Source organism: Leuciscus leuciscus (genome assembly GCF_965113295.1).
Source record: "Leuciscus leuciscus genome assembly, chromosome: 4".
Lineage (NCBI taxonomy): Eukaryota > Metazoa > Chordata > Actinopteri > Cypriniformes > Leuciscidae > Leuciscus > Leuciscus leuciscus.
The window spans coordinates 30,204,990-30,226,125 of NC_138728.1; the positions used below are offsets into that span (position 1 = coordinate 30,204,990).

The window sequence follows — 21,136 nt, forward strand, 5'->3', positions numbered from 1 at the left end:
GGTCACTAAAAAAATTGTCACATGATTGTCTGCTGTAAATAAAATGACATGCTTGAAATAAGAATAAGTTCGTATTTAAGTTATACATTTATTATAACGTAGGCTAACATAATACCATTTAATTACATATAACAGAATAAGTAAAACATTTTTATTATTTAACTTTGCGCATGACATGCTAGTTGATATGGTTTTCTGTATTGCATTTTCTGTGGAAATTAGCAAAAAATAAGTTAATACAGCCTCTTATTTACATGAGGTAAATATAAAGCTGCTTAAAAAAACAAACAAAAAAACAGAGGCTATATATATATATATATATATATATATATATATATATATATATATATATTATTTAAAGCTGCTTGTTTTATTTTTGATGTATATAGGCTAATATAATTGTATTGCAAATATTGCTGCCACAGTATCGACCCATTTCAAATGTTTATGTGCTTATTTTCTCTTTCTCCAAAAGCGCTTCTCCCCCTTAAAGGGTTTGTTCACCCAAAAATAAAAATTCTGTCAGTAATTACTCACCCTCATGTCGTTCCAAACCCGTAAGACCTCTTTGTTCATCTTCGGAACACATATGAAGATATTTTCTGTGCCTTAAAAGTTGCAATGACGTTGCTGTCAATGGAGGGACAGAAAGCTCTCAGATTTCATTTAAAATATCTTCCATTTGTGTTCCGAAGATGAACGAAGGTCTTATGGGTGTGGAACGACATGAGGGTGAGTCATTACTGACAGAATCTTCATTTTTGGGTGAACTAACCCTTTAAGAGTTTCGATAAGAATAGGAAAAACAACTTCCGTTTTATGTCAACTTTAAGTCCATTAACTCTCACTCTGACTGACTCTTACCAGTGCGCTGAACTTTTGAACTAGAGCTGATTGAGAGGCACACAGAGTTTTAGTTTGAATTTATTTTTCTTTCTGTTAATTATTCTCATCTTAATCATGACAGTGTCCAAACACACAGAAAAACTCCTGGTGATGCAGCTGAGATCCACGTGACACACTTTTATGAAGATGGCGTTTATTAAAGAGGAGAGTGAAGAAATAAAGATTGAAGAAACATTCAGTGTGAAACAAGAAGAAACTGAGGAACAAACAGGTTGGTTTCATTCTCAAAGCTGAACTCAGTCCTTATTAAAAGATATGATTGATTTTTTTAAAGTGAGTCCTGAATGTCCTAATTAAGGCAGCTCCTTTTCGGGACGGTCTCTTGGCATTGCGTATTAACGCGATGGGGTATACCCTCCTTAAGTACTGAAGCCTGATTGTTTCGCACCAGTAAAAATGACTGGCCAATAACTTTTGAGTGCGTGAGTTAGGGGTGGAGCCATCTGCAAGCATTGGATTACTTTTCGCCTTCGCACAATGCATTGGATTGGCCTGATTTTTTTTTTTTCTTTGAGGAAATGAAAGTTAGGACCCTCTGTGCCAATATTTCCTGAACTGCGCGCCAGCCACAGAAGGAAAGGCAGAGGCAGCAGTGTGTGGTTAGGCCACTCAGATGTCTGCACACTAGAGATGCGCGGATCAGCTCCAACGTCACCCGAATCCGCAGCCAGAAACATATCATCCATCCGCCACAATAATTTTCTCTGATTTAGATATCCACACCCGATGGTCAAATTACAATTATTCGTATATGTTAAGTGGGTGATAAATGGATGATCACCTTCAAAAGCAGACTCGGCGACGCTAGAGCTGATGCGCACATCTCTAATGGTAATGTAATACACTGAGGAATGCTGCTTTTAAATGAACATTTATTTAAAACAATTTATTTGACCATTTAATTTTCTTAATAGCATAAACACAGGCTTTACTCCATTGAAACGTAAACTGGAATGTCATTGTTTCTGTCACTGCGACTTCTCAAACACACACACACACACACACTTCACAGCCGTGGCATATCACACACCCAGCACTTGATTCATCCTCGTTAATCACTTTGCTAAATCGCTCCCACGCGGTACTTTTTTTTCTTTTCTTCCTTTTTATTTTGTTTTTAATTCTTTTTTTATTATCTATAAAAAAGCGGACCCGCGCAGCTCTCGTAGCGCATCTTAACGAGAGTGCAAATTAGTGCCTGTCTGCCTGGTGGAAAAAGTATAATTTAACCCCTTAGCTGTCACCCCCCTTTTTGAGAATGTACATTAAAATGCACTATTCAAGCTTAAATGGTTGTAATTCAAGAATGCTTTGGAGTATAGACCTAAGATTGGTCTTGTTTTAAAGGGGAAAAATAGCAGATTATTGCTGAAGTGAAAGCACTTCAAAAAATTTAAGTATGAACAAGTTATGGAAGTTTAAATTTACATTAAATCAAATATAATTTATTTAATATTTTTATTTTATATAAAATATATATTTTACAAAATATGTTTTACAAAAAAATTACTATAAAATGAAAGCCATATATCTAACCAAGTTGTGTTCCAAATTTGAAGTTGATATCACAAAAATTGAAGTTCCCATGAGATTTTGTTTAGGCGTATTACCAAAAATAGCCACCGGGTGTCATTGAATTCCATTGAATTTAACTGTATGCATTCTAACATAACAAATTAAAAAATTTCTGTCCAAATATCACTTCTGTCACAAAATATGGAACCTTGAGACTCAGACCTTTCTGACAATATGTGTTTTGTCAAGATTAGAAAATATTTTTATCATAAATTATGAAACATAATAATGCCCAAAAGGGGAGGAGCCTGATAAAATAATTTAGAGTACCGTTTCTATGGTAACACAATGTCCAATTTCAAAACAGTTTTCACAGGATGAATTCTGAGATCATAAGCTTTCAAATGATACCTAATTTATGATAACTACTAAAATATGTAATGTAATAAAAAAATATAATATAATATTTTAGAGGATAATATATATGTCATAATTTTTAGAAGATAATATTATTTATATTTTTTTTTATTGACAAATACTAGATTAAATGTTTTATTATGAACTTTTAGCATGAAAACCAAAGTTTCAATTATTAAAAGTGTGTGCGTCGACTTTTTGTGACAAACGCCAGAACTCCTGTTATGATGTCGATTTTTTGAGGTGCACTCTTGTCATAAATTCATCTATTACTGTTCCTGCATAAAGTGTAACAAAAAACAGTGCTGAAATATCTATTTAGGAGTCTTAGACCTTTCCAACAATATATAGTTTGTCATGATTAAATTAGGATTTAATTGTAATATAGTGACGTAAACGTAGGCGTCCCGTATACGGGACGGTGACAGTTAAGAGGTTAAACATGCTCATAATTTTAGAGAATGTAGTTAATATTTACATTATTAATGATTTATCACAGGGCTATTCAATTAGCTTCATTCGAGGGCCGGATTATTAAATCTAAATGTTGAGGAGGGCCGGTGGGTTTAGCTTATTTATTGAAACATTATTTATTGCTTATTGAAACATAACAGTATCAATAAATAAGCTAAAGTAAACCTAAAAAGTATTGTATTTACTTGGAAATGTGGTACCCAACAGTATGCAGACTTATGAGTCTTTAATAAATAACTTATTTACAGCTATGTACAAAAATATGAATTATACAAGATCATAGCTATTGGTAAGAATTATTTTATTTATAATTATTATAGGCTTAAATGAAAATATTCTGACCGTGAGACTTGATAACCACAGGTAAAACCATGCATGGCTACTCACTCACTACCACTGTATAACAAAATGCCTAAACACAGGTAAAAACTATACACAAAATGAATTGTATATTCCTCTACCCACCTAATTAATCTACTGCAAGCAATATAAATTACTATAAGATAGTATTCAGTATAAATATTCCACTTTTCTGATATCTTCAAGTTTTCTACTTGATGTAAATGGTCTGAAGAGTGAATTTTATCTTCCACAAGGGCAAGACATTTAGGCTATGTTTGATATTGCGCTGCCAGAGAAAGTTAAACTAAAATCACCCGCGCGTGTGAAATGCGCTTTACAAATAAACTTGACACGCCACATGTCTAATAACAAGCACAAACTGTGTAAAAAAGAATTTGACATACAAGGAAAAATGTAGGCTATCTGTCCTTTAGCGTTATACTTCACCACAGTAAAGCATACGAATATAATAGGCCTAATTAAAAGCGAACCAAGGAAGAAACGTTTATATTCCCCTTAGAAAATGGGTGAGATGTGAGTGAAGATTTGGGAAAAGAAACAAGAGATTCCATGCAGGGATGAGTCACGATTTTTGAATATTTGATTAGTTTATTTAATTACAGAATATCGAATAGGTTGTGCGATTATTCTCTAAAATAAAAACTCCATGTTTTCGGCGCTGATGCGGTGGTGACGCGTTCATGTAACCAGAGGGTGACGCTGCCAATAACGCACATAACCGCTGTCACAAAGAACCAGCAAAAGTAATGATTATGAATGTGCCAAATATAGCAAGGAGACATTTTAATTGTTTATTAATAAACGAGTGTTTTCTGTGTCAGTGTCGGGCTGCAAAGATGAAGTTGACGATGCTGACTCGTCATCTTCGCAGTGAACGCGCCTACATAGAGAAATGCACACTTCATACGGATTACAAGCAGAGTTGGCTAGTCGGTTTATTTTCGTTTTGAATTGTTTAGTTTAAAAGTAGACAATTCAAGCTTTCTATATGGAATAACTAATGGATCATAATCAGGTGACCAGCTCATAATCAGGTGACCAGATCGCAAACCATAATTCAAAGCCGACAAAGCTTAAATTTATGGGCTCACGCACAACTCTCTCATTCGTCATGAATCCAAACGTTTCCATGGTTGCGATGTAACATTTAATTGCTAATAGGGATGTCCCGATCAGGTTTTTTTGCCTCCGAGTCATTTGATTTTGAGTATCTACCGATACCGAGTCCCAATCCGATACTTCTATAATACATAAAAAAAGAATAAAGAAGAGCGAAAAAACAGATCCAGGATGTTCCTTATTTTTGATTTAATTCACCTAATTTTAACATTCAACAACTCTGTTAACAAACAGAGCACTTCTGTGAGGTAGCTTGAACAATCAAGTAATAAATAACATAAATTCTTCACTTTTGGACTTTAGTGCAACAGTAAATATAAAAAAAAGTCTAATATATAAACAAATAGCACCTCAACTTAAAATACCCGCCAGGCATGTAAACAAATAAAAAATAAAAGTGCCACAGTGTTTGAAAAGCCAGTAATGTGCTTTTAGGAGCTGCACTCCTAACTCTTACGCCGGTTTCACACTGCACGCGTTAGCAGAGCGTATTTTTTTCGCCGCCCATGTTAACAGATTAGAGCATTCACACCGCACGCAGAGGCGGCGCGGCAGTGCGTAGCAGAGGCGCCGATCGTTTCGGCGCCGAGTCTATTTTTGCTGCGCCGCTTAAATTAAAGTGACAATGCATTGATCATGGCCAAAATACACCGCAGTTTTATCCCAAAAGTGCATTGATGATATCTATTGTGTTTTAAACAGTCAATCAAATGACCAACAGCAGTTTAAAAAGAAAACAAATGTCAAAAAACAAACTTGTAAAAACAAAGATGAACCAAAAGTTATATAAATGAAAAATTATTAATAAAATAAGCTTCTTGACAAGTCTTTTCTCTTAAATGTATTTGAAAACGAAAGAAAGCAATGCCAACTTATCCATTATAGAGTACTCTGTCTGTACACAACCTGCGGTTCAGCCGCGCGTGACAAACGCTGCCAGTGTGAAAGCGAAACGCGCGTGTCCTGCTCCTGCTCATACGCACTGCTCCTGCGCTGCTTACACTCTGCTCGCGTGCAGTGTGAAACCGACGTAACTCTGTGGCACCACATAACTATAGATGTGTTAAAAAATTATGAGAATATATATACATGTATCCGAGTCCTGATCGGGAGGTAACGTCCGATTCCGATCGAGTCTGAAAACACGTGATCGGGCCCGATTTCCGATCACGTGATCGGATCGGGACATCCCTAATTGCTAACCTATTTTTTCTTTTGTAAACAAAGCTTTGTGCTTCACTCGTGTCATGATATTCACGTAAAACAACATTCACATACAAAAAAATGTGTTTTGGCGGACCACCGCCGGTGCTACTCAGCCATGGTGTGGCGCGGTTGTCAAGTTTACCGGCGCAGCCCTATTACTCTATGTCTGCTTTATGTTACTCTATTTTATTGAACAATATTTAACAATGTGTTTATATTTAGAGATAGAGATAATTACGTCCTGGCCTGTAATAAAGTCTGTCCTGAATGTTCAATGACAAAGTTTTTGCACTACCCTTCTAAGTTTTTGCACTTTAGTTAATGTGTAGAAGATGTGAACATTATATAGAATTAAATGTGACATTTGAAGTGAGTTGAGCAGTCTTATTTTCCTTTTTTTTTTTATGCCTTTGAATAATATGGGGGACTTGCTGTATCACAATATGTTAAGAATCGCAATAATATTGAATCGTGGCCCAAATTTCGCAATACTATCGAATCGTCACATTTTTGCTAATTCTAACCCCTAACAATGAGCAAGTCTCCACATGTTGAGATCACATGACCAATATACCGAAAACTAATACCGAAGTAGCCTAAATAAAACAATTATTTTGTGTAACATTAAACCCAGTATCCATCTCGGAATTGAATACAATGAAAATGATTATTTTCTATCACTTAATAATGCAACCATATCTAACAAAAACATTTATTTTGCATAAAGCGAACCATAAAATGTGAGTGATCAACTTTACATTTGTTGTCTATAAGTAACTTTTCTTCTAATCCTCAAAAGTGTTTGCTGTATCAGGAAGTACCAACATTTAAAGGAAATAAGATTGAAAAACATTGCTATCCAATCATGAAAAGTGATTAGACATTATGCGATGACTGTATTAGACATCGCAGACCAAAACTCCTGCGGTCAGCTGTGAGTAAAGATGAAATTAAGCCTCTCCCCCTGTATTTCTTACTCCAAATGAAAGTAGTTTCAGTGAATCAAACAATATGTTGATGTAAACAAGGAAATGGTTCTGTTCTTGTATAACTTCCATGTTTGAGACTATAATGTTTTAATAGCTGTGCTTATTACTCTCTTTTCACAGTAATTAGGGCAATACTTAAACTGCCAAAGAATCTCTTCCTGTGATCTGCAAAAAACAAGATAGTATGTAATTAGAGAGGTATTAACCTATATAAAACAGGAGTACATCCATCCGTTTTTGTATTAAAATTGTTGATTAACTTAAAAGGTAAAGTAGACAACTTTCGGAGAGGCTAGCAATAGCAAGCTAGCTTTGAAAGCGTAAGATCCTTCCCTTCAGAGCGTCTCCAAAGCCACGCCTCCTTCAAAACACATTAACATTTTTTTTTTTTCTGGCTTTATCTAGTTTATTTTCCTGTTTCATTGGTGTGAAGAGTTCTTTTTTTTGTTTTTGCTCACTGAATATGTTACTCACCTGTGTCTAATTTAGTTAATTATTGTAATAACTATAATTATTATAGTTTATCCTGCGTTTATATACTTTGTTTTCTCAGTTATCTGCCAGTTGTTGTCTTTATTTGGTTATACAAAGCTGTCACGTTTGTTTCTCCTTGGATCATTATCTTGTTTTGTTGAAGACTGCTGCACATAGATTCTTGTCTGTAAGACGTTACTGAACAACCGGCCAAGAAACATTAAACAATTCTTTACCAGCAGCAGTCCATCTCCCTCAAGGATCACATCAGCGTATTCCTCAGTGTAGCCAACCAGGTACTTTTCCCAGATAGTTTCCTGATTGCCTTTTTAATTTTGGACTGAAGGAACCGCTGAAATCTGTTTTATTAAAAACCTTTGAGGGATGCTGGCTCAATTTTTAGTACTGGCCCAGAAAGCAGTTGGATCTCCTTGGACCGTGGGTGAGGAGGATCTAGACCCAGAGCCAATACCTCTACCTGCCACGGACCCAGAGACAGTGCCAATGCCCCAGGGCTAGAACCTGCCGCCATGTCCATCCCGCTGGTTCCGTGGAGTCTTCTGGCTTCGCCTCCTCTGTTGGTTCTATCCAGTTCCTTGTCTCCACTGGTTCTGTACAGTTCCCTGGCTCCTCCTCATCCTTCCGATCTGTCATTCTTCCAGCTCCACTGACATAACCATGGTCCTTAGTTTCCTCAGTTCTCTGTCAGTTTTTGTCTTTGTTTGGTTCTACAAAGCTGTCACATTTGTGTTTCTCCTTGAATCCTCTTTTTGTTTTTGGTTAAAATAGAGATTGCGGGACTTCCGGCTGAGTATGTGAGTGAGAAGACGCACGTGAAGCGAGCTCCTGAGCATTTTTCATCTTTCAGGCTATCTAAAGCTTTTAGCACACTTGGTGGTTTCGTTTTCTAAATCACTTATTCTTGGATTGATGCTAGGAAAGAGTTATGGCTTCTGAAAGGCAACGCAAACTTAAATCGTCAGCGACCGTGACAGAGTCATGGCGACAAGCTGCCGCTGGATCTGGAAAATCTCCGTGCCACCCTGATCTCCGAGCTATCAACTACCATCGCAGAACAGGTGAAAGCAGCCATTGACTCCGCTCTTGCTCCAGTTGTTGCGTCCTTTGAGAGTTTTAAATCGAGCATTGAATCACAGGGACGGCACATTGACGAGCTCGATAAGCACCTGAACGATTACAGTGACCGCATTGTAGCACTGGAACAGGCGGTGCTAAACTTGAATTCTGCTAACAAACAACTCACCGATAAAGTGGAAGATTTGGAGTCACGTTCTCGGCGTTCTAATCTCCGTGTCGTCGGCATCCCAGAGCGAGCAGAAGGAAGCGACCCGATTACCTTTATGTCACAGTTTTTCCAGGATGTGCTTGGGTCAGAAATCTTTCCAACTCCGCCGCTGTTAGATAGAGCGCACCGTATTGGCCCGGTGCCTTCGTCTGACCGGGAGAATCAAAGGCCTAGAGTAATGATCGTGCGGTTTCACTACTTTAGCGATAAAGAAAAGGCTGCTCGACGTGGGAATTGGAACCAGCTCTTCCATCAGAGCCGTAAGGTCTTCATTTTCCCTGATTTCAACTCTAGTGTTGCTAAGAGGAGGGCGGCATTTACAGCTGTGAGGAACGGCCTGCGTGAGAAGAGCGTGCGGTTTTCTCTTAGATTCCCTGCTCGTCTGTTGATCGACCTCGGTGATGAGAAGCTTCAATTTGATTGCCCCAAAGAAGCACAGCGATGGTTTAATGAACGGTACTCAACATCCTAGGTATCTTGTAGAGAAAAAATGCAAAGGACACCATTGTAAAAGCAATGTGCTCTTGATACAATGCTAATTGTTATCCGAGTGAGTTTAGGCTAATATGTGCTTTCATGTTGCCTGAATTGAATGTTCTATATGTTAACTTTACTCATGTTCGGGAGTGACTTCATGCGACATAGATGCGAATAGATAGGGTTCACCAGCATCGGATGTTCCTGAGTTTTGGCGTTCTGCCTCCATTATTTGGGAATGGAGAGAAGAAATTGAGTGATGTTCAGGGTAGGGTGGGTGTTTTTTTTTTTTGTTTTTTTTTTTGCTTTGCATACACTACTTTTTTCTCCTCTGCTTTTGGCCTCCTCTAATTATAAATTAACCTAACTTGATGAACAGCACCAGAAGTTCAGTTAGGTTCTTGAGTTGGAATGTGAAAGGACTGAATGGCCCCATTAAAAGATCCAAAATTTTGACACATTTAAAACAACAGAAACCTGACATTGTATTCCTCCAGGAAACTCATCTGCGCCTCAAGGATCAATGCAGACTCCAATCTCGCTGGATATCACACGCGTTTCATTCCAACTTTGATTCTAGGTCAAGAGGAGTTGCCATTTTGATTAACAAGACTGTGCCTTTTTCGATTGACAATGTCATTTCCGATATGAATGGTAGATATGTAATTGTGAAAGGGAAAATTTCACAAACACCAGTAGTTTTGGTAAATGTATATGCCCCGAATTTTGACAATGCTCTCTTTGCTCAAAACCTGCTCTCTAAGATCCCAGCTCTGAACACACATTTTTTGATATTTGGGGGGGATCTAAACTGTGATTTGGATAAATCAAGTGCTGTTATGAAAGCTCCCTCTGCTATGTCAAAGATATTTTCTGAGTTTATGGTTCAGAATGGTTACATTGACCCATGGAGACACATTAATCCCACAGCGAGAAAATACTCATTTTATTCGTATGTCCATCAATCTTTTTCTCGTATAGATTATTTTTTTTATCAATAACTCTCTAATTCCCCAGGTTGTAAACTCTGAATATCTGCCCATTGTTATTTCAGACCATGCCCCTCTAAGTCTTGATATTCTTTTATTTTCATATCGCACTTCTCGACCTCCCTGGAGGTTAAATTCTTTACTCCTATCTGATTCAGCATTTTGTGAATATATTTCTAATTCAATAGATGATTTTCTCCTTACTAATCGGACCGATTCAATCTCTTATTCCTTACTTTGGGAAACTTTGAAGGCTTTTTTAAGAGGACAGATAATCTCTTACTCTGCTTATGTTAATAAAGAACGGAGGAATAGGATAAAAAAGCTGTCTGACAATATTCAAGCTTTAGATGACCAATATACTCACAACCCGACCCCTGACTTGCATAAGCAAAGGCTTAATTTGCTGGCAGAATTTAATCTATTATCCACAGGTGAGGCAGAGAGACTTTTATTACACACGCGTGGCAATTACTATGAGTATGGGGATAAGGTCGGTCGACTCCTGGCCCACCAGCTGCGCGGACGAGCGGCTTCCCGTTTTATTACTCAAATTGCGCAACCCGTTGGCGCATTAACCTCAGATCCTGAGGAGATCAATTCGACCTTTCAAAATTTTTACTCCTCCCTGTACAAAACTGAAGCTTTGAACTATAAAGAAGAAATGGAACAATTTCTTGGGCTTGTTAACTTCCCTAAGGTTGATTCTCTTTTAGTATCTGAAATTGATAGACCCATTACCTTAGAGGAGATTAAGTCAATTCATTCATTGCAATCGAAGAAATCCCCTGGCCCAGACGGGCTACCGTCTGAATTTTATAAGAAATTTCATGCTAAATTGGCTCCACTTCTTTTATCGGTATTTGAGGAATCCTTAGAGCTAGGTATGTTACCCCCTTCACTGAGACAAGCATCTATAACTCTATTGCTTAAAGATGGGAAGGACCCGACTTTATGCAACTCGTACAGACCTATTAGCCTACTCAATGCTGATGTTAAGATCTTAGCAAAACTTTTAGCTTCTCGTTTAGAGGCAATACTACCTAGTATTATCTCAGAGGAACAAACCGGATTTATAAAAGGACGGCATTCATTTTCTAATATCCGTACTCTTTTTAATATTTTATACTCAGGACAAAACAATAGCTCCGCTGAGGTGATCATCTCGTTAGATGCCGAAAAGGCATTTGATAGGATAGAATGGGCTTATCTGTTTAGGACATTAGAGGAGTTCGGTTTTGGGGATCAATTGATTTCATGGATACGTTTATTATATGCTGGCCCTCAAGCTTTAGTTTATACTAATAATGCAAAATCTGAGTATTTTACTTTATCACGGGGTACGCGCCAGGGATGTCCCCTATCTCCAATACTTTTTGTCATAGCTATTGAGCCCCTCTCAATAATGCTTAGAACACTTCCGATATTTCAGGGCATAATCCGCAAGGGAACTGAATATAAATTGGCTTTATATGCTGACGACTTGTTACTCTATGTTACCAATCCTACTGCATCTATCCCCGGGATAATACATCTATTAGATGATTTTGGGAAATTTTCTGGGTATAAATTGAACTTACAGAAGAGTGAATGTCTACCCATAAATCAGTCTGGCCAAAAACTAAAACAGAATGACATACCCTTCCACTTGGTGAGTTCTAAATTCAAGTATCTTGGTGTTAATGTTACCCTTTCTTATTCTGCCTTAAAGGCAGCAAATTTTACAACTTTGTTTTCATACATGAAGTCTGCTTTTTTAAGATGGGCAACTCTCCCATTATCTCCACTAGGTAGGATAAACGCTGTTAAAATGAACATTCTGCCAAAATTTCTTTACCTCTTTCAAGCTATTCCTCTGTTTTTACCCAAATCTTTCTTCAAGAATATAGACAAACTAATCTCCTCATTTATATGGGCAGGAAAAACTCCTAGAGTTTCCAAAATTTTGCTCCAAAAAAGTCGGCTAAGTGGAGGGCTTTCCCTGCCTAACTTTATGTATTATTACTGGGCGGCGAATATTCAGAAATTAGTGTTTTGGGTACAGACCCCCTCTTTACCATGGTGCCACTTAGAAGCCAAATCTTGTATTTTAACATCTCTCCCTGCTATGGTATTCTCTTCTCTCCCTATGCCCCTTTCACATTACACGAAAAACCCAATAGTATGCTCTTCTCTCAAAATATTCTTTCAATTTCGGCGTCATTTTAAATTTACCTCGGCATCAACCATGGCCCCTATACGAAATAATCATCTCTTTCTTCCTCCTGTTTCAGATTCTGTATACTCTCTTTGGGAAAAGAAAGGTCTGAAATGCTTTGAGGATCTTTTCATTAATGATGTGTTTGCAAGTTTTTCTGAATTATCTTCGTCATTTAATTTGCTTCCTTCTCACCTATTTCGTTATTTTCAAATTAGGCACTGTGCCTCCTCTCTGTTCTCCGGGTTTCCCTCTTTGCCTACAAAGTCTACATGGGAAGAGGCTTTTAAACTGAATCCTCACATGGGGGGTATTATTTCAAAGATATATGCAATTATCTTGTCAAAGGATAATGCTCACAACATCAAAACTATCAGGGCTTGGGAAGAGGAACTTGAATTAGAGTTTGAAGATGACTACTGGAGTAGAGTATTAGACAATGTACGTACCACTACTTCGTGTGCTAGGCTTAGTTTTATACAATTTAAAACTATTCATAGAGCTCATCTTTCGAAGACAAAACTTTCTAAAATGTATCCCAATGTTTCAGATGTGTGTGATAAATGTAAACTTTCACCATGTAACCTTAGCCATATGTTTGTATTGTGTCCCAAGTTACAAAACTTTTGGAATTCTTTCTTTAAAATAGTTTCTGATGTCCTAGGGGTCAAGTTAGCGGTTTGCCCTTTGATTGCAACCTTTGGAGTTCCATCTCGGCGTCAGCCTTTAAGCCGTAGACAGGCCGATGCCGTAGCTTTCGCATCTCTCCTCGCTAGGCGCAGAATACTGTTATCTTGGACCTCCCCACAACCCCCTTCTATTTCAGTTTGGCTCAAAGATTTGGTCTTTTTTTTAAAACTTGAAAAAATTAAGTACAATATCAGAGGTAGGGGAGATCTTTTGGCAAAAAATGGCAACAATTTATTACATACTTTAATGACTTACCAACCTTAGACGTGGATTGAATGGGGGTTTATATATGTGTCATCTCAATTTTGCATATATCTTTGCCTGTATGTAGATATACATTAATGTATGCACATATGTATTTTTTATTTTATTTATTTTTTATTATTATTATTATATATATATATATATATATATATATATATATTTTTTTTTTTTTATATAAAAAAAATTTCTCTGATCTTCAGATGTCCTGTTTATCAGATTGGGGATTGCTTTGTTGGGGCTGGGTAGGGTTGTTTATGGTGGGTGGGGTGGTATAAAATGTAAAAATGCAGTTTGCAACAATAAAAATTCTATGACAAAAAAAAAATAGAGATTGCTGCACATAGATAATCATCTCAACCCTGCAAAACGTTACACGGACCTGATCCATGCTTATGCTTGTCCACAAATGCCAAAATAATTCTAAAGTCATCATACATCTCATACATCAAAGAAAATGTTGTGGTTCTAGAAAACACTAGAAAAGCCAGTAAATCTTAACTTTTATATGGTGCTTAAATCTTGACTGAAATTCTGGACAATTCTCCATACGGTTTCTCTCCAAAACCAAACACTACTTTTCTAATGTTTTTAGACATAAATGGTAGATTTGAAATCAATCTACTAACAAGTTCTTCTAGGTCAATCCCCCCCAATATATAGATAAGGGGTTTGATATCTGCCAGCCTGAAAGTATTTGGGACACATCCTAAAGAAAGCAAAGAGTTATCTATTGAGAAGTGGTTCTGAGAGTGTATATATCATATTTATATATGTATATGTTTTGTTGTTAGATATTTGTTGTTGGTTTTGATGCTTTACATGTCTACATGTTGAGATGTTTGTTGCTTTTTGCCATTAAACTGTGGTTATTTGTCTCTTTTTTTTTTTTTACCTTAGACCTGATGGCATTGGAAGAAGAGAGTCAAGAACTGACTGAAAAGGAAGAGAAAAATCAGAATGAGAAACATCATGATTTCATAACTGGAGAAAAATCTTTTAGTTGCTCACAAACTAAAAAGACTTTGTCACAAAAAGGAGCTCAAAAGACAGGAGCTAGAAGTAATTTCCCCTGCAAACAATGTGGAAAGAGTTTCACTCAAAACGAAAGCCTTAAAAGCCACATAAGAGTCCACACTGGAGAGAAGCCTTTCTCCTGCCAACAGTGTGGAAAAAGTTTCACTCAAAAAGGAAACCTGAAATTCCATATGAAAATTCACTCTAGAGAGAGTCAATTCACCTGCCAACACTGTGGAAAAAGTTACACTCAAAAAGGAAGCCTTAAAGTCCACATGCGAATTCACACTGGAGAGTACCCTTTCACTTGCCAACAGTGTGGGAAAAGTTTCACTCAAAAAGGAAGCCTTAAAAGCCACATGAGAAGTCACACTGGAGAGAGGCCTTTCACATGCCCTCAATGTGGAAAGGGTTTTAAACATAAACCAACCCTTACTGCCCACGTGAGAATTCACACTGGAGAAAAGCCTTTTACCTGCACTCAGTGTGGTAAGAGTTTTACACATAAACCAACCCTTAGTGCCCACATGAGAATTCACACTGGAGAGAAGCCGTTTGTATGCAGTCAGTGTGGGAAAAGTTTCAGATTTACAGTAATTCTGAATGAGCACATGAGGATTCACTCAAGAGAGCACTGTTTTAAATGTCATCGGTGTGGAAGTAGTTTCACAGACAGGAAACATCTTACGAATCATGTAAAAATTCACATCGGCGAGAAGCCTTTCATGTGCGATCACTGTGGAAGGAGTTTCACACTTAAAGGAAACCTTAAGATTCACATGAGAGTTCACACTGGAGAGAAGCCTTACACCTGCCCTCAGTGTGGAAAGAGTTTTACGATTAAAGGAAACCTTGAGGTTCACATGAGAATTCACACTGGAGAGAAGCCTTACAAGTGTCAGCGGTGTGCAAAGAGTTTCACATATCAAAGAGACTTGAAATGTCATTTACAAACTCATTTTGGAAAGAAATTACAATGTTCTGAGTATGACAAGAGGTTAACAAAAAGGAGCAATTTAAGAAATCACCTGCTCATTCACTCTGGAGGAAGGCGATTTAATTGTGATCAGTGTAAAAAAACATTTCTTTTACCATCACACTTAAAGATACATATGAAAAGTCATGCAGAAGTGAGACCCTATTCTTGTTTTTATTGTGGAAAGCGTTTTAAATGGCTCAGCAATTTAAAATGGCACCAGAAAATATGTATCTGTGCGAAATCAAAGCTACGTTCGCGTCCTATAATTTCCATTGTATAGAAGTTGTCACTCATATATTTGATTCAGTATAATACTTTGATATCAGTGTATTGAATAAATACATCTGCATGGCTTTCTGATTGTATTCAGACCCATTTCCTTATGCTAAATTGCATTACATTTTTTACAGCCTCAAGTCTTTTTTTGTGTATGATTTATAAAGCTTTACACAGCTGGATTATCTGCCATCTTTAGATCCTATCGAGATCTGTCAGTTGGGATGTGGACTTTAAGTGAACAGCCATTTTCAGGTTTATCCACAGATGTACAATTGGGTTCAAGTCTGGGATTTGGCCTGGTCATTCAAGGACATTCACAAAGCCGTCCCTAAAAGCCCTAACATACTTACTGCAACGTTTTTTTCTGTTCTTTTCTTTGGGGTAAAAGAAGTTCAAAAATGTGACCAACGGTATACTGTTAAGAAACATTCCGACGCCATCCACGCTGCTGTGAGCAGAGTTTAGATTAATATGTAATGTAATGTTTGGAGGCAATCAGGATGATCTGCGTAGCGGGTCTTAAAAGCTCCTCTTTTCACATTAAATCAGCAGTCCAGCTCCAACATTCTACTAGATAATGGTCCCTAAAAGACCTGTTGTCACATTAGTTGCCTTTGCAGATGCTAAACAGACCCATCTCTAATGGCGCTTTTCCACTACACAGTACTGGCTCGGCTCGGCTCGACTCGACTCAGCTTTGTTTGGTTTTCCACTGTGTAAAAGTTGTACCTGTACCCGCTTCCAGGTACTTTTTTTCGTACCACCTCCAGCGAGGTTCTAAGCGAGCTGAGGCGATACTAAAATGTGACGTGAAAACACGGCAGACTGCTGATTGGTCAGAGAGAATCGTCACTATTCACTGCGTCATCATTGCACGCGCCAGACGGAGTATCCTGAATAAAAAACAGCAAAAACAAAAAAATCCAAAAATAGCATACACTCGATTTCCTCCATTGTCCTGTGTGTGTGGTAGCGGGTGTGTGTCGCGTAGAAGATTAAGTCACGGCAGTTTCCTGCGGCGTCGCTATGACGACCAGGAACTATTGTGGAGGTACTATCTGCAATGGAAAACGGAGCGAAAAGCAAGCCGAGGCGAGTCGAGTTGAGCTGGTACTGGTAATGGAAAAGCGCCATAAGTCTTTCCTGTGACTTCAAAGACTTCACCAGGCACGAATAGGCACAGACATGTCCCTGCATTTAACTCATAATCAAACTATCACAAAATGTATATGTATTCCTGTGTTGTATGTTTGTCCCTATATTATACTAACCTAGTTATGATTCTTTAGTTATGTTAGGGTAACTTCAAATGCTGATATCCAGGTTTATGTATGACTGTTTTAAATGATTGCATACCCCCTCTGTTTTGTATTGAAATGATCCTCTCTTTATGCCTTGGGGTAGAGTACATTACTGTAAAATGCATTATACTATTTTTTGTTTGTTTTTTACTATACTTTGTTGTAAAACTGTACAAATTCCTAGACCACCATTAAACATGCAAATATGCTGCGAAGGGAGACAAAGAAAACGTCTGGCAAACTTACCTTCAAGTTAACTTCGTTCGAACTTCCTGTGGACAACCGATTTCCGGAAGAATCACTTCAGCTCGAGAACTCACCAAAAATCTCTGTATCCTACATGCATCCAGGACTCTTGTTCAGCACCAAACCAATGCAAGTAACTGTTCTTATCAATCTTTAGATGCTTTTTAAGCTTTTGCAATTTGATTCTCTGATGGTTCTCATAAGTTAACTGTTTGTTATTCTTGCCATTCTTTGCTCCTCTTTCTTTCTTTACTTTTCTTTAATATGTATATATATATTCTTTGCTCAAGTTTAGTTCTATGTACCTGTAGTTTCATTTATTAAAAACATTATATCCACGCTCGACTGTCTGTGTTTGCAGCTCACACATCAAAGTCACTTTAACATTTGATCTTGCTACATACTTTCGTACTGTTGGTACTATATAGAACAGGAAAGGTTATTCTTCTTGGCCAGAAGAATAATCTTCCTTAAGAGTTGATAGAAGATTATACCAGAGACGTAGGTTTGATTTTGAGATTGGTAGGGACCTCCCTGGAAGTTGAGGATTCAGGAAATTAATAGGATAATGTATTTGTGTTACGGTCACCAGCTGGAGTGCCCATGAGAGCCACCAGAGGGCACTCCACACCAGACTATTGTCACTCTCACAAACTACTTTTCCCCGAACTCACTGCCCGGACTCATCACTGATTGCATTCACCTGTATCTCATTACCCTGTTAGTCTCAGCCTATTTATACCATGTACACTCATTCATTTCCTGCGAAGTCTTGTTTTAGTGTCACACTGCAATTCTGAGCATTCTCCTGGTTTTCATGTCTCTTGGTTTTGGATTTCTTGCCCTGTTCCCTGGATTAGTATTTTGCCTCTGACCTCTGCCTGTTTTGTTTGTTTGGACTGCCTTCCTGTGCTTGACCCTCTGCTTGTGTCTGATTATGATTCTGGATTACGCCTTTAGATAACCCTTTTAATAAACTGCATTTGGATCCTCTACCTAGTGATGGCAAAACGAGGCTTCCTGAACATTGCTCACTAGTGACACCTAGCTGCTGTGCAAAGAAATAGCAGACAAATTAATTCATTCTGAACCCCCCCCCCCCCCCCCCCCCATTTTATAAAAAAAAATTTATTTTATTTTATTTTGTACTTACTGTTAATGTCTGTAACCTTTCATTTGCAATAATAAAAAGACATGAGCAGACATTTGTCCATTACCTGTGTATAATATAAAATATGTATCTTTCTCTGTCTGAATTTACTTGTGCAGAGTCACACACACAGTTAATTAATTATTCATAAATTGTCTGGATAGTGACAGTATGAACAACAACAGTGACACTGTGTTGAGTGCAGTGCTTATGTTTGAGGGAGTGCAACATTAATAGTTTGGAAGGAAGGATTACAATAGATTTTTATTGAAAAACAGAATTATTTCAAGTGTGTTGGGGTTTAGACGATTCCTCTTCTTGGACAAAACCTCTCCAGCCACAGAGGATGCAGGGGAACATAAAAATGCCAGTGCCAGCTGGTATAAATGAGGATACTGATGCTTCTGTTGAGCCCAGACAGGGGGATTCCCTCTTTCTTGCTGGCTCCATTACCAGGAAAAAGGAAGAGGTCACAAAAAGCAAACAAATCCAAAAGGGCAATCCAAATCAAAAAGCAGTCCAGTCCAGATCCAAAAATCCAGAGCAATCCAAATAATCTTATCTAATTAATATAACAAGACTATAATATAGCTACTATAATTAATAATAAATATACTATAACTATTCTAACCTGATAATGTAATAATATACAGCCCTAACACATATATGACACAATAACGACAATGACAATGATAGTTATCTAACTCTCTGACTCTCTGACACTACTACAACTGCTTCTACTACTCCTGACAACACCCACAAGGTGGCGCGAGTTTCGAACCCCCTTTATCCGGAAGCGACACTCAGACCGAACCGATGACGTATCCACACAAACCGAGGCCTCGTTTGTCATTAGTCACGTGATTTTCACGTTAACAACACAAGCCTCGAATCGCGGCTTCATCTGGCACGCCCATTTTTTCTCGACACAAGCTCCGACGCCTCGGTTCAAATGTCACATCACTACCTCTACCTTCGAGTCTCGGAGCAGTTCATGACAGTATTAAGGTTTTTAGTCTACATTGACCTATGTTAATTGAACATTGAATATGTTAATGAATGAATTCTGTAATGTTACAGGTATAACAAATAATGAAAAGGAGGCAGTTTGACAGACTTATTAACTTTACTCCACTTAGTGTAATGCAATAATTAATTCTGTAATGTTACAGGTAACAAATAATGACAAGGAGGCAGTCTGACAGAGACTTAACTTCACTTAACTTTGTGTCTACTGTCTTGTTCCTTACTATTTGAAGTAGCCAAACACATGTCTACGTCTATCATTAACAGAAATGAACTATTAGCATATTTGTTTGACATCAACTTTGTCCAGTTTGTCCTGGTGGACATGGCACACAGCAATACTGTTAAGTCTCACTTGTGCCATTGTCTGAGCCATGTTTTCAGTCTCCTAAGAGCACTGAAACTTCTTTCAGCCTCAGCTGATGAGACTGGGATGACTAAAAGCAGCCTGACAAGGGTTTCAACTTGATCAAACAAGCCTCTCACTTCAATAGCCATTCCTCTCATGATATTAGCCACTTCAGTACTTGATTTGAAAGTATTTTTAGTCCGAAACATGGCTAATTGGACTTTTAGATTATCCCTATTAAGTTCTGGATAGTGATCAACAATGTCATTTACTTTTCCAGTCAGTAGAATGTCCTCTAGCTTCGGCAATACATCTAGATCTGGTTGGTTGAAGAACCTGTCCTGAAGCTGAGCATCAACACAATCTATCATTTTATAGAACTCGGTTCTATAATGCTCCTCAGCTGACTTGGGAGTGTGCTGGCTCGCCCCAACAGTGTAACGTTTTGGTGGCTGTCTTTGGTGAGGAATCTGAATAGACTCAATCCCAAGGGAGTCAACCACTGCCACTGCTTTCTGAAAAACCTCCTGAAAGCTGTCCTCATTTCTTTTGCCTTTTAGAGTAGATCTGACACAGTCTATTGACCTTCTCATTCCTGCAATTGTTTCTGTCTGTTTTTGCAGGGACTTGTTCAGACACTCTAAAGCCGCGTTTCCACCGCAGGAACTTTCCCCAGGAACTAGGAACTTTGGGCTGGTACTCGATGTGTTTACACCGCAGGAACCAGGGTCTAAATGAAGTTCCGGGTAAATATTTCCCCCTCCGATAGTCCCTGCTCATGAGGCAGTACTTTTTCAAAGTTCAGGAACTTTCAGGGGTGGGACTTGTGCGCTGCACAAGCTGATTGGTTGTGTTCACGCCGCATTTTGGTTGGATGATTCCACGCAGCATTTTATTTATTTTTAACCTCCCTTTTTAAAAAATCTATTGCGGTTCGTGTCGTGGCTTCATGCAGTAAGTTGTCTGTCTGCAAATATGGAATTTAATTAAAAAAACTGGTGGACTGAGGAAACTTTCTGCGCATTCGTCCCAGCCATCTCACGGTCAATGTCCGCAATAGCTGATAACATACAAATATGATATCTAACGTTAGCATTACGAGCTTACTGAACACGCTTTATCAGTGCTCGTCTCTTTTCTGCCACAGCTTTTATTATTAAGTCATTATGTTTACACATTGTCATCTATTGCAAGGTTAGGTTAGTAACAAACAACTATTTACAAGACTGTCACTATTTATGATTGATAGACGGGGTTCAGGCTTTTTTTAAGCGTATTTGCGAAAGAGGAATTTTTTTTGCGTGTTCGTCCCAGGCATCTCACAATAACTGATAACATACGTTGTCTAATTTTATATGCATACGAGCTTTCTGAACACGCTTTAGTATCAGTGCTCGTCTATTTTG

At 38.0% G+C, this 21,136-nt stretch overlaps 1 protein-coding gene and 1 long non-coding RNA gene across 2 annotated transcripts; one reads left to right on the plus strand and one right to left on the minus strand.

Moving 5' to 3' along the window:
- Positions 1-967: 967 nt before the first annotated feature.
- Positions 968-15,736, plus strand: LOC309497650 (uncharacterized protein). Its single transcript, XM_082167947.1, has 2 exons — positions 968-1,117; positions 14,284-15,736. The coding sequence occupies exons 1-2, from the start codon at positions 1,027-1,029 to the stop codon at positions 15,657-15,659; spliced, it is 1,467 nt and encodes a 488-aa protein (XP_082024073.1). The 5' UTR covers positions 968-1,026; the 3' UTR covers positions 15,660-15,736.
- Positions 15,737-16,606: 870 nt separating this feature from the next.
- On the minus strand, positions 16,607-18,009 carry LOC309497700. The gene is made up of 3 exons (XR_014205659.1): positions 17,995-18,009; positions 16,930-17,887; positions 16,607-16,859 (listed from the first exon to the last, which is right to left on the minus strand). It is a non-coding gene; the product is annotated as an uncharacterized lncRNA (long non-coding RNA).
- Between the last annotated feature and the right edge of the window lie 3,127 nt (positions 18,010-21,136).